The sequence below is a fragment of the Tiliqua scincoides genome, chromosome 6, assembly GCF_035046505.1.
Source record: "Tiliqua scincoides isolate rTilSci1 chromosome 6, rTilSci1.hap2, whole genome shotgun sequence".
NCBI lineage: Eukaryota > Metazoa > Chordata > Lepidosauria > Squamata > Scincidae > Tiliqua > Tiliqua scincoides.
Window position 1 is genome coordinate 3,043,083 of NC_089826.1, and position 15,670 is coordinate 3,058,752.

Consider the following 15,670-nt stretch of genomic DNA (forward strand, 5'->3'; position numbering starts at 1 on the left):
AGTACCTCATCCCCTCCCCTGACTTGAGCAGCAATCACTGTGATAAGGTGTGTGATGAAACTTAACAATGTTAACACGGCATTTCTTGAAAGATCTGATCAAGGACCTCAATATTCTCACTATGGTATGTGCCAGGATTCTACTGCTTTGTTAACTTTTTTGGTTGAAAAGCCAGACAAGGCCTGGCTGCTAGGAAGGCAATTGTTTCATCTCAAGATCTCTTCACATTTACACTCATCTCTGTTCTCTCCTTCCATCAGAGACTGCAATGATACCATCAACTGCAGAGATGCTGCTGCTTCTCAGAAAAGGATCCTGCATGGAAACTTCATCTGTGCATATAACATAGATCATATGTGCTTCTAGAACAAAATTATTTTATGCCTAATGTAATGCACGCACACACAAAAACACATTCCTGCTCTAGCATCTTAAATATATAGGGCGGATTTGCAAGAGCCCAGGCTCAGGAAGCCCACACAGCATGGCTGAATATAATCATGAGCATCCTTCAGAGGAAAGAACAATAGAAGTTATATTCTTTTTTTTTAAAAATCCTGCCAAGAAACCACAAAAAGCAGCTGGGAAAGATCAAATATCGATGTCGTCAACTAAAACTTCTCTTCAGGGCCTGAAAGACGTTTTCTAAAAAGTTGACAGTTTCTTTGAAGGTCTGTGAATTAAATGTGAATTTAGGACAGGATGAGAGAAGTTCAACGATTCTGGGAGGAGGGAAGGCAGGAGAATGGATTTTCTAAATGCTTTACTTTTACAAAGTCTTATCTTTGGCATGATAAAGAAAGTGGAAAGCTGGGCAGGGAACAAAAGAGATTAAGTCTGAGAGAAAGCGATTCTTTTGCCCTACCTTTTCCATCCTAAGATCAGCCCTAATGCAAGCCAATGAAACACTACTCCAAAAGCAGAAACACATCCCCAAAACTGCAAAAACATGTAAGTTTTGTCACCAGAAGTTTAAACTACTCAGTCATAGTTGCAGCACAACTCAGACAAAGCAGGGACTTCTAGTGAAGGAGATGCTTCATGTACCACAGCCACACTATTAGCTACATTCGCTGCCGTAGCCCAGAAGAAACCTGATCTCTACTTACAAACGCAGCCTTTGTATGAACCACAGTTCATCACACGCACACAAAAATATGTGACATGATGAGAATTATAGTGGATCTTGTTTCAATAGTTGATAGTCAAGAGTAACATCTTTCCCATTTAAGAACTGTAGAAGTAATTTTTTCTGTCTCTCCAACTTCCCTCCCTTCCTCAATTCACGAAGAGGCAAAAATACATGGATTTAAGTACATGCAGAAATGGAGGTATTTGCTGCTCACCTTCCTTCAATAAGCCATGTGCACTTTGTTTTGTATTTGTAGTTTCCAGGTCCATCTGTTACATATCCTGAAGGTCCAGTAAGTCTGCAATGAGAAACCAAGAATGTAGTAAGCCATCATGATTAAGTATTCGTTTCATCAAAACCCTCCTGTTTAAGACCTCTGGTTTGTAGACTGAAGTTAGTTAACAAACCACAGGTCTTAAACAAGTGGTCTGGGATCCAGAAGTGGGTTGTGACCCAGCCTCAGATAAGCTATGGCAGTGCTATCACCCCCATTTTGTTCTAGGTTTAGGCCTCAAAGTTGCCCAGACCAAAAGGTCTTAGGTTTAGGAATTCTGGTTACGGAAGGATTTTTTGGACAAACCCTGCAATGATCAGTGGGCCCTCAGAACCCCACCCCTCCGTCTACTCTCCACAGCACCTCTTCTAGTCAGCCCAGGCTTGCTTCCCACTTCTATTCCTTCACTTTTCAAAACTCAGCAACTCTTTCCAACTGGCCTAGAAAGGAGCAAAAGACATAGCAGTAGTACATACTACTTGGTCATCACTGGGCAGAAAAAGAAGATGGGAAACAAAACTGTAGCTGTTCACTTTTCCACCCCTCTCAGCTGCCAACCAACATGCCTGCCCACATCACAGGACAGCAGGTGGAGCATAAGAAATCTGCCACCATAATGGGTGCACACAAGACACGTACGGGGCCACTGGCTAGTATTCATTAATACTAATAGCAATCTTCCTCTTTTTCAAAGGGGTTTTACACCTTGTCTGAAGTTAAAGACCATCTCACATGCACATAAAAGTTAGGAAAACCTTCAGTGTTGCATCAGGTTTTTGTTCTGTGGCATCAGTGACCCCCCAAGATAGGTTTTGTAAGAAATGCCTTTTGAAATGTCCCCAAGTTTTAAGGATGCATGCTACACTTTTTGAAAATCCAATCTACTCCTAGGATCACAATCAACTAAGATGACAACATACCAATGTGAAGTTGCTATCCCACAAACTTTCAGTGTTCTGAGGTTTTCTGGAGGGTGCCAAAAACCAAACTTCAAGTCAAGGAAACTGGATTTCACCATTACTATTACTAGGCAAACTGCAAGCACTGCAACAATGCATCAGTCAGCATTTTCTAGGAATTCAGATCCACCGATATAACACATAAGCAGCAAACAGCTACTGAAGTTTGGCAATGTGGACAGCTTGGTGACCTGGCTACATGAAGCAACCCTTCTACAATACAGGCCTTACAGCCGTCATCAGAGATTCTCCTTAGAGTCATTCTGCTTCCTAAGGTTAGGTGGGTGGTGACCAGAGAAATTATTGTCCTCGCACCTCGTATTTGGAATGCCCTCTACAGAGGAACAGGCCTGGTGCCAACTCTGATGTCTTTTGGATAGAAGGCAAAAATCTTTCTTTACCCAGGCACTCAGTTCAGTATGCTGTGCAAGTTATTTTAACTGATGTTTATGGTTCTGCTGGATTTCACTGAATTGTGGTATCAGCTGCTTCTGCAGTTTTATACTACTTTGCTATTTTGTTATTATCATTTTTATTATCTTACACATATGCTATCCTGGGAGCTTATGCTGAAAGGGTGGCTTACAAATACACTAAACAAACAAGTTATGCAATATTTTTAACAAGCACGCCAAATGACAACTTTTTAGGAATCTGGCACAGCCCACCTCCAGAAGCATTTCTCTACAGCACTCAGTCTCTGCAAGCACAACTCAGAGCTTCAGCCCAAAACAGATAGCTGCTGTCAAATTGAATTTTTAAAAAATTCAAGGACTCTGAGGCAAAGTTAAATACAAAACTGCCCTCCATCTTTCTTAATACACTGAATAAAAACCAGAGAACACTGTTCACTATTCCCAATGACACAATCCAGCAGTTCCCAAACTGTGTGCCACAGCATACTCAAGGGGCAATGTGGGATGTCCCCAGTGGCCCCTTCTACAGGTTCTCCTAGGCGCTGCCATCTTGGGTGGCACAAAATCTTGCAAGGTCCAAGATGGCAATACCTAAATGTCACAAGATTTGGGTGCTGCCATCTTGAATTGCATTTTTCAGTTGAACCAGGAAGAAAAGGTTGTGGGGGTGCCACAACCCTGATAACTTCGGGAACCACTGTCACAATGCATACACGACAGTCCCCAGCCGTGCAGCACTGCCATTAACCTACATGGTGGATACAGCAAATGCTACATCAACATATGTTTATAATGCTACAGAGTCACCTCCCCACTGTCTAAGCGAGGAAAAACAGAATCTGCCTTTTTCCAAGACAATGGCTGTTAGCATACAGCAGCGTTTCTCAAACTGTGGGTCAGGACCCACTTGGTGGGTCGCAAGCCCATTTCAGGTGGGTCCCCATTCATTTCAAATATTTTATTTTTAATATATTAGACTTGATGCTACCATGGGATGTGACTGCATTTGGGGAAATGTTGCAGACCTGTATTTTTAACAGGTCATTTTGTATATGCTTTGGGACATACTCCTGGGTAAGTGTGGGTAGAATTGCAGCCTAAGATTGCCAAAAATGTTCCTGCTTGATGTCATCACTTCCGGTCATGACATCACTTCCGGTGGGTCCTGACAGATTCTCATTCTAAAAAGTGGGTCCCAGTGCTAACTAAATGTGTGACAACCACTGGCATACAGAATCAGATATTTGCGCAACCATACTTGCAAGCAAACACCAAGCAATTCTACCATCGGCCTTTATCTTTTGGAAAGCTAGAACTCCACTTGCTCAAGCACCACTAAGAATTCTCTGTCCTGCAATGAGGGGCAAACCATGTTAGACTACCACAACAGGCGCAAGAAACAACCTTCATCATACCTTACTGCAAAAGTAGTCCATGAAAATGTATGCCACAATAAATTGATTTGTCTTTAAAATGTTACAAGGCTCTTCATTGTTTTTGCCCTGCATACACTGAATCATCCCTATTCCATTTTGGGATGCAACTCCTGCTAAATTCTCTATTCGTTCACAAAGTCAAGTTGCATCAATTTCACTGCCGAAATAGGCGGAGGCTCTTTTGCTGCAATGACAAACATGATTGTGGCCACAACTATACATAGAGTATAATTTAGAAAGTTAAATGCAATCCAAAGAACATCCAACTGTAACTGGTATGGTATGAATTAAGCATTCCTTGCCAATCTATTTAGCAATTTTCTGTTTCTGCAGCAAGAGACTTTAAAAATACCGTATTTGTACAAGATCAGCAAGACATGCATATTTCTTCCACATTTCCCAAACTAGAGAGAAGTTAAGAGACACCAACATTGGAAGACAAACAGAGATGTGAAGGTTCAGAAAAAACTTGGAAAAACAGGGAGAACACACAACTTTTTTTCTGTTCCTCTCGCATCCCTATTGTGTTTTGCTTTTCAGTATTTCCCATTCAAGTTTCAACTGTGCATTCTATTGCGCCTACTGAGAAGACTCACTGAACTCAAATTTTTACTGTCACAAAATAGTGCATAAGACTGCACCCTAAATTTAATATGCCAAGCAGTATGATCTTAGGTGCTACGTTACATAGAATGCTTTTTTATGTCCTTAAAGGACTAAAACAAAGTTTAGATCCAATAAGAAATATTGCATGCATTTCATTTTCTCCAAAACAGTAAAAAAAAGTTTTCTACAACTTCAGTACTTCCAGAATGTTGAAGCCCTACTACTGCATCTGCATCTCTCACTCCTAATAAATTTCAAGCAAGCCTAAATCTCAAGCATAACTATATGCAACCTCTGGGTTGACGCTGCCAAGGTGCTGGGAGAGCCAAATTACCACAGAGACTGCCCTTTCAGCAGTACTGCTTCTGCCAGCATGTCTTACGTTGCTGAACTGCAAAGTAACGCTGCAGCAGAAGCAGTGCTGCTCAAAGGGTGGCCCGTGTGATAACTGGGCTCTCCAACATCAAGAAAATATTATCAAGGTTTGCACATTTTCTCTTCTGTCATTTGCCGCTAATAAGTTTCTAAATGAGAACAAATTGCTTATTGCTGGCCATCAACTGCTCAATGACATCACTTCTGGCCTAATGATATCACTTCTGGCCCTCAGCAAGAAGAATGCTATTTGGCCCACTATATGAAATGAGTTTGACACCCCTGCTCTACAACCCTGAAGGGCTCAGAATATGAATGTACATTCCTAAATTGAGGCTCAGGTGCCTAATTTAGACTTGTTTTCTCGAAGGTTTGACCTTTTGAGAACAGCATACTTCCCAGACTCTAAACGTGCAAAGAGCACCCTTGGATTAATTCTGCCTGTAATTGATAGCAAACAGATGATGGAAGCTCAAACAGACCTTATCTAAACGAAAAAGATCTTTTACAATCTGCTCTTCTCTCAAACAACTCTGCACAAAAATCATTACAACTGACCTAGGCTGAAAGCAATTACTACCAGGTTCACAGCACAAGTAGCATCACAGAATGTGTCTAGGATTGCTAGCAAGACAGGCGGAGGGGGGAGCGACGACAGTGCAAGTCATCAAGTGTTCTTTTGTAGACACAACTTTTCAAAAGATCTCTTCCGCTAATATTCCATCTAAATATGGTGAATTTCACTATCAGCTATCAATGATTTACTCACCTTGGGGTTGCTTTTAGATATACCTCAAAGAGCACAAACAAACCACAATTGTGCAAGCAAGTTGAACTTTTATCAAAGCAAAACAAATCGCGGACTGTTGTAGCTGAAACCATTCTTGCCTTTCAAACTGAACAACAGGACTACCCCCGGGGTCATTTTGGATCACACGTATCTGGCTTCTACTGAGGAGTATGCAGGCCACTGGGAGGTTAGACCCACCCTCCCCTCACAGCAAGAGGAAAGCAAGCGCAGCTCAGCCATTGCCCAGAGGAGGAGCAGCTGCTTGAAGCGTCCAGTGCCCATCTCCCTGGCACTGCAGGAGTGTGAGGAGGCCTCTCCAGACTTTGCCACTAACCAGGACAAAGCTCCCCCCCCCCACCCACTAAAAAAAACGGTGACTAAAAAACTGACTAAATGTTATGATAAAAAAATTCACAATGCATCATCTATTCCTCTTCAGCAGGGAATCATCAACCATTTCCATAAGTTTCACAACAGAGTCATGTTTTTATCTAGTCAATGGATTTCTCAAGGGGAGGCATTTTAAGGCTTGCTACACTATAAAATGTTCCTGCTCCTTGTAACCAAACACCACCAAACCAACACTGGTTGAAGAATATAGAGCTGGGTCACAGATGTTGAATAGGTACATGAAGAAGCATGAAGTCTTAAGAAGCAGGCAGCCCCAAGCCACTTAGAGAGCAGTATTTATAACTAGTCTAGCCAATCCAGAGGTCTCATGGCACTTGTCAGTCACAGGGTCAATATGGCACATGCCTTACCTAAGAACAGAAAAAGAACCCTGCTGGATCAGGCCAAAGGCCCATTTAGTCCAGCTTTCTGTACCCCAAGTAGCCCACCGGGTGACTAAAAGCACCAAGACAACAAGAGACTTCCATCCTGGTGCCCTCCCTTGCATTCGGCATGCTTAAAGGCTCTGGGATCTGCTCACACACAGTTTTGGGTAGATCTCCAGGAGCCCAACCTGGTGCAAGCAAGTTAGTTAGATTTAAATTAAGTATACATAAATTTTCACAGGTTTGGCTGATAGGCTGGGTAACAGATTCCAAATGAGATTCCCAATTCCAAATCCAACTGTACTATTAAATGTCACTCTTACTCATCTCTTGCCCATGCTTCCAACTCTTCTCCAGCTGACTGTCAGCTCCCTTAAAATCAGCATCTTTGCCAATCAACATTGCTTTAACATCTTCAAATCTCACTTTATTAAAGTGTGAAGGCAGCTAACAATACAGTGTACCTTATTTTACTGCATTACTGAGTGTACTCTGAGAATCTGTACAGTTTGCCCAATCCCCAATTCTACAGCCAGCATGACACCAAGCAAGACAGATCTGTACAACATACCAATTATTTCCATTTCCCTATCAGTCGCTCACCTTAACTACCCAACCACCCTGCATTAGAAATTCCAAAACATGGCAATGCCAGCCCCCTCTGCCAGTCTTCAGTTGTTAAAATTTACACTGCGTACCTGGTCTTTTAACAACTGTCTGAAATTGATTTAGAGTAGGGCTGCAACAACAAATTAATTGGTGTAATTCGTCAATGAAGAAAACCTTATGATCAGCTAACAAGAAGCCCAAATTAACTGGGCTGATTTTGCTGTATACAGAAAAACATATGCTCTCTCTTCCTCTGACATAAATGTAAGCTCTTTAAAAAAAAAAGTGCAGATCAGATCATAGCAAGCAACCTAATAGGCACTACCTTTCTTCTTGCACAGAAGGAATGCTAGGGTGCCTGCTCCCTCCCCCCCACACCCCCCACAAGAAAATCATGTTTTGCTTCAGAACTATTATTTGACTCAGATGTAAACAGACTTGACAGATTTCAGATATGCTATGAAAAGAAAACGAGATGATGATATCATGAATCCACTGTAATAATTTCAACAGACACAACGGTAAGCCCAAGCTAAAAAGAATGAAACTCTTCTCATTTTAATTAATTTTCACCAGAAAAAGTCTGACTGTCATTAACCATTTGTTTTGGTTAGTGCATCCAAACAAATCCATTGACTAACAGAGTTGATTTGCCACAGAAAATTCTTTTCCGACTTTTCCAAGACCAGTCTCATTCTCCACTTTGAGGCATGTTAAAACTGATACAAACAACTCTTTGTCTATTTATTGTGGGATGGGCGAGGACACAGATATACACAATTTAAGTTGCTGGAATGAGGAGAAATTCATAGGCTTTCAACCTCGCCCTCTCTCACTCTCTGAATGCTGGAATATTTCATACATCAATGCCGGTTTTGGAAGAAATTAACACCAAAGATCATCCAACCGCAAAGGTAAGCCTCCCAAATGCAACTGTTTGTTTTCAGGGTTTTTTTTAAAGAGGATATGAAGCAGGTGCATCAAACATATAGCCTGCAGATTGGATACAGACTGCAGAAGAAATCTATCCAGTCCACAACAATCGGGTGGATTTTTGAGTAGGATTGCTCTAACTGGGCAACCACGCCTTTTCTGTATCTCGCTGACCAGGACGTAGCCGGGGGGGGGGCAGAGTGCCCCTAGTTGGCTCCCCAGGAGGCATGCAAATGGCAAGGCCACAGCCCTGAGGAATCAAGCTGAACCGGGGGGGAGGGGCCAGCCAGCAGCAGAACAGACATGCCTTGAGCTCTTGAAGGGCACTCTATTTTTTCCCAAAAGCTGCGGATCCAAGGAGACCCGGGGATATTTGTCAGGAGAGACAAATTCCTCCATGTGATGGCACGATTCCTGAGGAGATAAGCCCCACCAGAGGGGCTTTCGCAGGAGATTTCACTGTCTGGCAGCAATGGTGAAGAATTCATGCTGAATCAAGCTGAAGGCCCCAGCAGGGAAAGATGTTGAAAGACTTAAGTAAGTGTTATTCCGTTTGTGTATGCCTGGTGTGGACTGAGTAATTGATTGCCTGATCTGGTTCTTTTTTGCCGTGAGATGAAGAGGAGGGGGGGAGGCTTCCCCCCTCAGCTGTCTATCGGTGAGAGGAGAACCGTAGAAGAGATTTGCCAAGCTTGTTATGGATATATGAAAGTATAATTACAACTTTATAACTTTGAATTTTGGTGGATTACAATTTAATTGTCCTTGGATAAAGTTTGTGCATTGGAGTGTTTATTGCCTTGGTTTGATACTATTGTTTGGGATTGCCAGAAAGAGCGATTGGATGTTTTGAGATTGCGAAACAGAGGAATGTGGTTGCCAAGGCTACAAATATAAATAAGATAAGAGAACAAAAACAAGAACACTGCATCAATGACATCTAGAGACATCTAGTGGATTTAAAAAGGCATTGCAAGAACTGGATTTGTGTCTATAAGTGGAGCAAGGACGATAATACGCTGAGGACATCTAGTGGTCTTAAAGAGCATTGCAAACAAAAGATATTTGAGTTTCAAAGGAAGGAAGAACCAAGATGGCAGTAAGAAAGTCTGAAGTTTGCCAGCCTCAGAGATGGGATTTGAAAAATTAGTACAAGAGGAAGCAGAAGGGAAAGACTGGAAACAGACTATGCAAGACAACATGGAAAAACTGTTGGCAATGGTACAGCAAAAAATAAATCAATCTGCACAGACCCAACACAGCATGGCTGCTTTAACTAAACGATTAGATGAACTTAGTGGACACCTGATAGATGTGAAAATTACATCAGAAGAAGACAAACAAGAGATTGAGAGATTGGGGGGGGGGGAAAAGACCAAGCTAAAATATCAGAGATAGAAGAAAATCAGCATGACACAGAGACAACGTTAATAGAAACTCAGATGGATAGTGCAGCTCGAGTGGTGAGGATACAAAATATACCAGAAGAGAAAGGAAAAGATATGTCGCAACAGATTGTCAGATTAATATCAGAATGGATTGATACACTGATGAAGATACCTAAAGAATTGGATTCAGTGAGAAGAGTGAGCACTTTTTATTTGAGAAAACCTGAATTACCAAGAGAAATTCATGTGAAATTCATCAGAACCTTTTACAGAGATCAATTACTGAAGGCTCCACAGGAAAAGAAATGGACAGTGGATGATAATAAAGCTAGAATTCTGAGACATGTTCAATGGAGAGTGAGGAAGAAGAGAAAAAAGAAGAATTGTCAAGGCAAGGTGTGGAGATGGACTGGTGGACGCACCTATAATTAGATTCAAGATTTGGGGGAGACAAATAAGAAGATTTCTATATGGAACAGATGCCATTTGAGAGACTATTGTTAGAAACAAAAGAAAAATATACTTTAAAAATGTCTATGTTTTTATTGGATTTTGAGATGCAAGAAGAAATAGTAAAACATATGATAAAATGGGCACAAAATATAGGTCATATTATCATAATAGATCAATGGGAACAGATCTGGAAGCATAATATAAAACTTATTAGAGCAACACATTTTAAAGACCTGAATTATTTTGTTTAAAACTATTTTAGATGTTATAGATAAAGAAAAAGATGTGTATTTAGTTATTATGATTTTAATTGTAGTGAGGATTTTATATGTTAGATATTGGAAGGATTTTTAAATATCATTGAAAGATCAATTAATAGAGAAAATAATGAATGTGGAGGAAATGGATAGGTTTTCAGAAAATCTGGATCAACAACGAAAACAGACACAAATTGAGCAATGGAAATTATTTTATGCTTGGTTGAAAATGAAGTTTTAGAAATATATGATAGGGCATTTAGATGACTGTATTACATATATACTATGATATGATATAATAGATGAATGATGAATGAAAAATGATATTAAGAGGTAAATTTAGAAGAGGAAACTGATTAAGATATGTAATGATTTATTACTTTTAGGGATATATGATAATGATAAATGATTTCCTGGACCCCCTTTTTTGTGCAGTGAAGTTTGTTGTGTTTTTTGTGTTATGTGTTATGTGTGTTAGTTTATTTTTGTTTTTGGAAAATAAAATTTAAAAAAGGGGGAAAAAAGGAATCAAGCTGAACCAAGAGGCAGGATGACAGAGCTCCTGGAGGGCATGAAGGGACTCCCTTGGGCAGAGAGCCTATCACACCCCCAGCAGGCACTAAGGACTTTTGGGGGAGCAAGGCTAGGCTTCCTCAAAAGCAGTGCATGCCAAACCATGGCACAGCAAGGTCCAAAGTGCCCCCATCTCCTGCCATGCTTTTGCTCCAGTTTGGCAAGCCAAATGGATCAAAATGCCAGAGGCCTCAGGGACAAGATTGGACCAGAGCTGCCACAAAATGGGCCCCCCATCCCACCTGAGCGCTTGCCTGGACAGTGAAAGGCATGGGCTGGGGGAGAGGGCAACTGGTGTTCTGGACTTGGGTCAGGAACCCACAACAAAAGGAGAGCAGAAGATGGACATACTGCTAGAAAATCTATTCCTCAAAGCCCAGAGAACGTGCAGAGTACTGCTACCTGAGAAACTGCCCCACCCAAGACTTCTCAGCTACAGCTCCCCCCCAACTTGTGCAATCACTTGGAAGTCTCTTCTGTTGATGGGACACACTCAGGTCTGTGGCAAGAGGGATGGGGAATTCTGCCACTTCAGCTGAATGTTTTGATCGGGTCTAAGCCAGGATTGTACTACTGGAAATGAAAAGCTTTGTTCAGCAAGAGCTGCCCACTAGAAGTTAAGAGGAAGATTGAAAACTACAAGGAGCAGAGAGTACAACATACCTGGGGGAAAGAAAAATAATTTCTCTGAAATTGTATAAAGCACAATTTGTAAGACAAGAAAGGTCAGAGAGAGCCAGCTACAACAGGGAAAACAGTATTAAGAGAAACCACTGGATGTACTTTTATTTCAAAGAAAGACTGACCTTCGCTGCTTTGCAGTTTTCCATATAAGAAATAAGAAAAATGCACCATTCTACATAGTTTACTCCTGGTGTCATGCATAGCAAAAAAAACTTGGCTATACAAATTCAACTTAAATTCTGGTTCATAAAAATCTTTGTTGCTTAAAGCCACACCAGTCAATGAAAAGATTACACTGCAGCAGAGAGGGTGTTTTCAAACAAAGGGAAAAAAAGGTAACTAAGCCTAGGCAAAAAGGAACTATCCAGCTCTTCTCGTTATCATTCCAACAAAGAACCTATGTATATTTTAATTTGACTGGGTGGTATTTGGAGTTACACACTTCTGTGAACAGAAGCTGCCTCTGAGAATGGAATGCTCTTTCGGTTCTCAGATGGAGCTTCTGAGAATGCAAGCAGCCCTCTGGGTGCCACCCATTATTTTAAAATGTATTTTAGTTAAATGGTTTTTTTTTCCCCTTTTGGGGGGCTATACTAGCTTTGTGTTTCGTCTTCTCTGTGTAGTGTTTTTTTAATTGGATTTTATTGTTTGGTTGTTTTACAGAGATTGTAAGCCATTTTGCTGATGCCTTGAACAGGGTGAGATTGTAGCCTATGCATATTTAAGTAAATCCAATAAAGTCAACAAAATGGCCACAGAAGCACATAAGACAACATCAGCAGTACCAGTTGGATATAACACCCATCACTAGTTCTGTGCAAGAACACCCTTAACTATTATCAAGCAAACAAATGAACAAAGATTGGTCACCCAGTAGCCATCACAGCATACCACCACCTGTGGTATCAACTCTTGTGCGTTAATGCTAGGGTCTCCAAAATATAATTGTTATACTACTACTGCAGGAAATGGTGTGAGATGTTCAGTTCCATTTATTCTCTGGAAATGCACAAACCACCAAGTTTTTTAAAAACTACCCGATCCCTTGATACTAGGCCATGTTGTAATTTATACTGCACATAGCACTTTACAATATAAGCAAAAGCAATGGGTTCCTGCTCAAGGAGCTAAGCACCAACATTTCAACAGCAGGTAAGACGGAGCAGAGCGAAGGGAGAGGCAAGGATAATGAGAGAAAAATCTACATGGAGCCTAACAGATCCTGTTTGTAATCATGCCTCTCTCTTTATGCAACCTTTGTTCCATTTCAAAAGCTAATTGCAATCACCACTCAGTTATAAACAGAAAGCGTGAATGCCTACCGACGCAACAGCCAAGTCCCAGAATTAGAAACCTACATTTGCCCCCCAAAAATTACAACCCTGAAATACTCAAGCTGGTATCTAACCTACATTATTCTGCACCTGTGCACCTTCCAAACATTGGCTGAGATCCAAAATGCCAGCCATGCTGCTCTGCACATACTGGAGATGTTGCCGCTCTTCCAGTGGCAGCTCTGCTCATTCACTGCTCCCGAAGATCAGTTGCACTCACACAGAACTACCATAAAAAGGGGGGGAATCAGCAAAAATCAGCAAGCTTCCTGTGCACATGGAAAACAACTCTGCATGTGTGCAGCAACCTTTCCAGATTTCAAGCCATTCGGTTTTAATTTTTTGGACCACATAAAATCTCTTTCAGGGCTGGCAGCCACAGCTAAAGAAAACCATCATGAACAAGTCTTTAAAAGATGCAAACGGAAGGCTACACTTTGTCTGTGCTATGCACATTAAAGAAGGGTTGATTCCTCAACTATGTGCCCTCAACTATAAAAGACCAGCTCCTCTACACAAACACCAACACACCCCATGTTTTAAAAGACCAGAGTTGGAAGAGTCCAAAAGAGCCTCCCTGCCCACCATTACACACCCTCCCAGCCCAGTTTCATCTCTCCCTGTCCCTTTGCTGCCCACCCCACCCTACCTCTCCCACTAACGAACTTGCTCCAGCAGGAGAGCCAGCCACATGCACAGGAAGCAGCCTTCCCACCATGACAGAGTAGACAGAGTGCTACTGAGCGTGCTGCCAGAAAAAGTTTCATAGTGGTTTTTCAGCAGTTACCATTGGCAGAATGCTCATTCCAGCTGTGCGAAATCCCAGTAGGATTGGGCTGCCATAGGCCTTAGGAGAAAAATATGGTAATACTTTAGCCGGGTTTTAAACTACCAATGATGAGCTCACACAACTGAGACTCTAATGAGACTCAAAAATATCACATTTGCAAAACAAGACAATATTTTCCAATGTGAACGAACAAAGAATCTAAAATCACTGAATGTTCCTCATCTGAACAGTCTCTCTCAGAAGGCCTCGATCTCTACAAATGCCTTGGAATTTGGCTTCAGAAACAAGGCTTATCGAGTGACTCTTCTCTGTAAAGAACTGGTAATTGAGGCATCTGACACCAAAATAACACTGATGATAAAAGTGTACAGCTCTCCTTTAAGTCACAAAATCACCAGATTACGGGGCGGGGGGGGGGGGGAATCAGTAATTCTTTCAAATGCATAGCACTGTACAAGATGAATTCAGTGCACAGAATATATATTTCATTAGCATAGATTTTAGTTTTATTATACTTTAAAAGTATCAGCCAAATGCAACACATGCTCAAACTTTATTCAAATAAGCCTCACTGTTTTCATAAGAACATAAGAACAGCCCCACTGGATCAGGCCATAGGCCCATCGTCCAGCTTCCTGTATCTCACAGCGGCCCACCAAATGCCCCAGAGAGCACACCTGATAACAAGAGAACTGCATCCTGGTGCCCTCCCTTGCATCTGACATGGCCCATTTCTAAAATCAGGAGGCTGCACATACACATTCATGTCTTGTAACCCGTAATGGATTTTTCCTCCAGAAACTTGTCCAGTTCCCTTTTAAAGGCGTCCAGGCCAGATGCCATCACCACATCCTGTGGCAAGGAGTTCCACACACCAACTACACGCTGAGTAAAGAAATATTTTCTTTTGTCTGTCCTAAGCCTCCCAACACTCAATTTTAGCGGATGTCCCCTGGTTCTGGTGTTATGTGAGAGTGTAAAGAGCATCTCTCTATTCACTTTATCCTTCCCATTCATAATTTTGTATGCCTCAATCATGTCCCCCCTCAGGCGTCTCTTTTCTAGGCTGAAGAGGCCCAAACGCCGTAGCCTTTTCTCATAAGGAAGGTGCCCCAGCCCAGTAATCATCTTAGTCGCTCTCTTTTGCACCTTTTCCATTTCCACTATGTGTTTTTTGAGATGACACAATACTCCAGGTGTGGCCTTACCACTGATTTGTACAACAGCTTTATAATATTAGCCGTTTTGTTCTCAATACCTTTTCTACTGATCCCAAGCATAGAATTGGCCTTCTTTACTGCCGCCGCACATTGGGTCAACACTTTCAGCAACCTGTCCACCACCATCCCAAGATCTCTCTCCTGATCTGTCACAGACAGCTCAGAACCCATCAGCCTATATGCAAAGTTTTGATTTTTTGCCCCAATGTGCATGACCTTACACTTACTTACATTGAAACGCATCTGCCATTTTGCTGCTCATTCTGCCAGTCTGGCGGGATCCTTCTGGAGCTCCTCACAATCACTTCTGGTCTTCACCACTCGGAAAAGTTTGGTGTCGTCTGCAAACTTTGCCACCTCACTGTTCAACCCTGTCTCCAGGTCATTTATGAAGAGGTTGAAGAGCACCGGTCCCAGGACAGATCCTTGGGGCACACCGCTTTTCACCTCTCTCCATTGTGAAAATTGCCCATTGACACACACACTCTGTTTCCTGGCCTTCAACCAGATCTCACTCCAGGAGAGGACTGCCCTCTAATTCCCTGACTGTGGAGTTTTTTCAGTAGCCTTAGGTGAGGGTCCATGTCGAACGCTTTCTGAAAGTCCAGATATATAATGTCTGTGGGTTCTCCTGTATCCACATGCCTGCTGACCTTTTCAAAGAA

The 15,670-nt window shown here is 41.8% G+C and overlaps 1 protein-coding gene across 2 annotated transcripts in view; it reads right to left on the reverse strand.

Annotated features, from left to right (window-relative positions):
* Window positions 1-15,670, reverse strand: part of ATRN (attractin) — a 137,620-nt gene that overhangs the window by 89,832 nt on the left and 32,118 nt on the right. For both annotated transcript variants that reach the window (XM_066632160.1, XM_066632159.1), the window contains exon 2: window positions 1,347-1,430. In XM_066632160.1, the coding sequence (XP_066488257.1) occupies window positions 1,347-1,430 (84 nt within the window). The remainder of the gene's footprint in view (window positions 1-1,346; window positions 1,431-15,670) is intronic.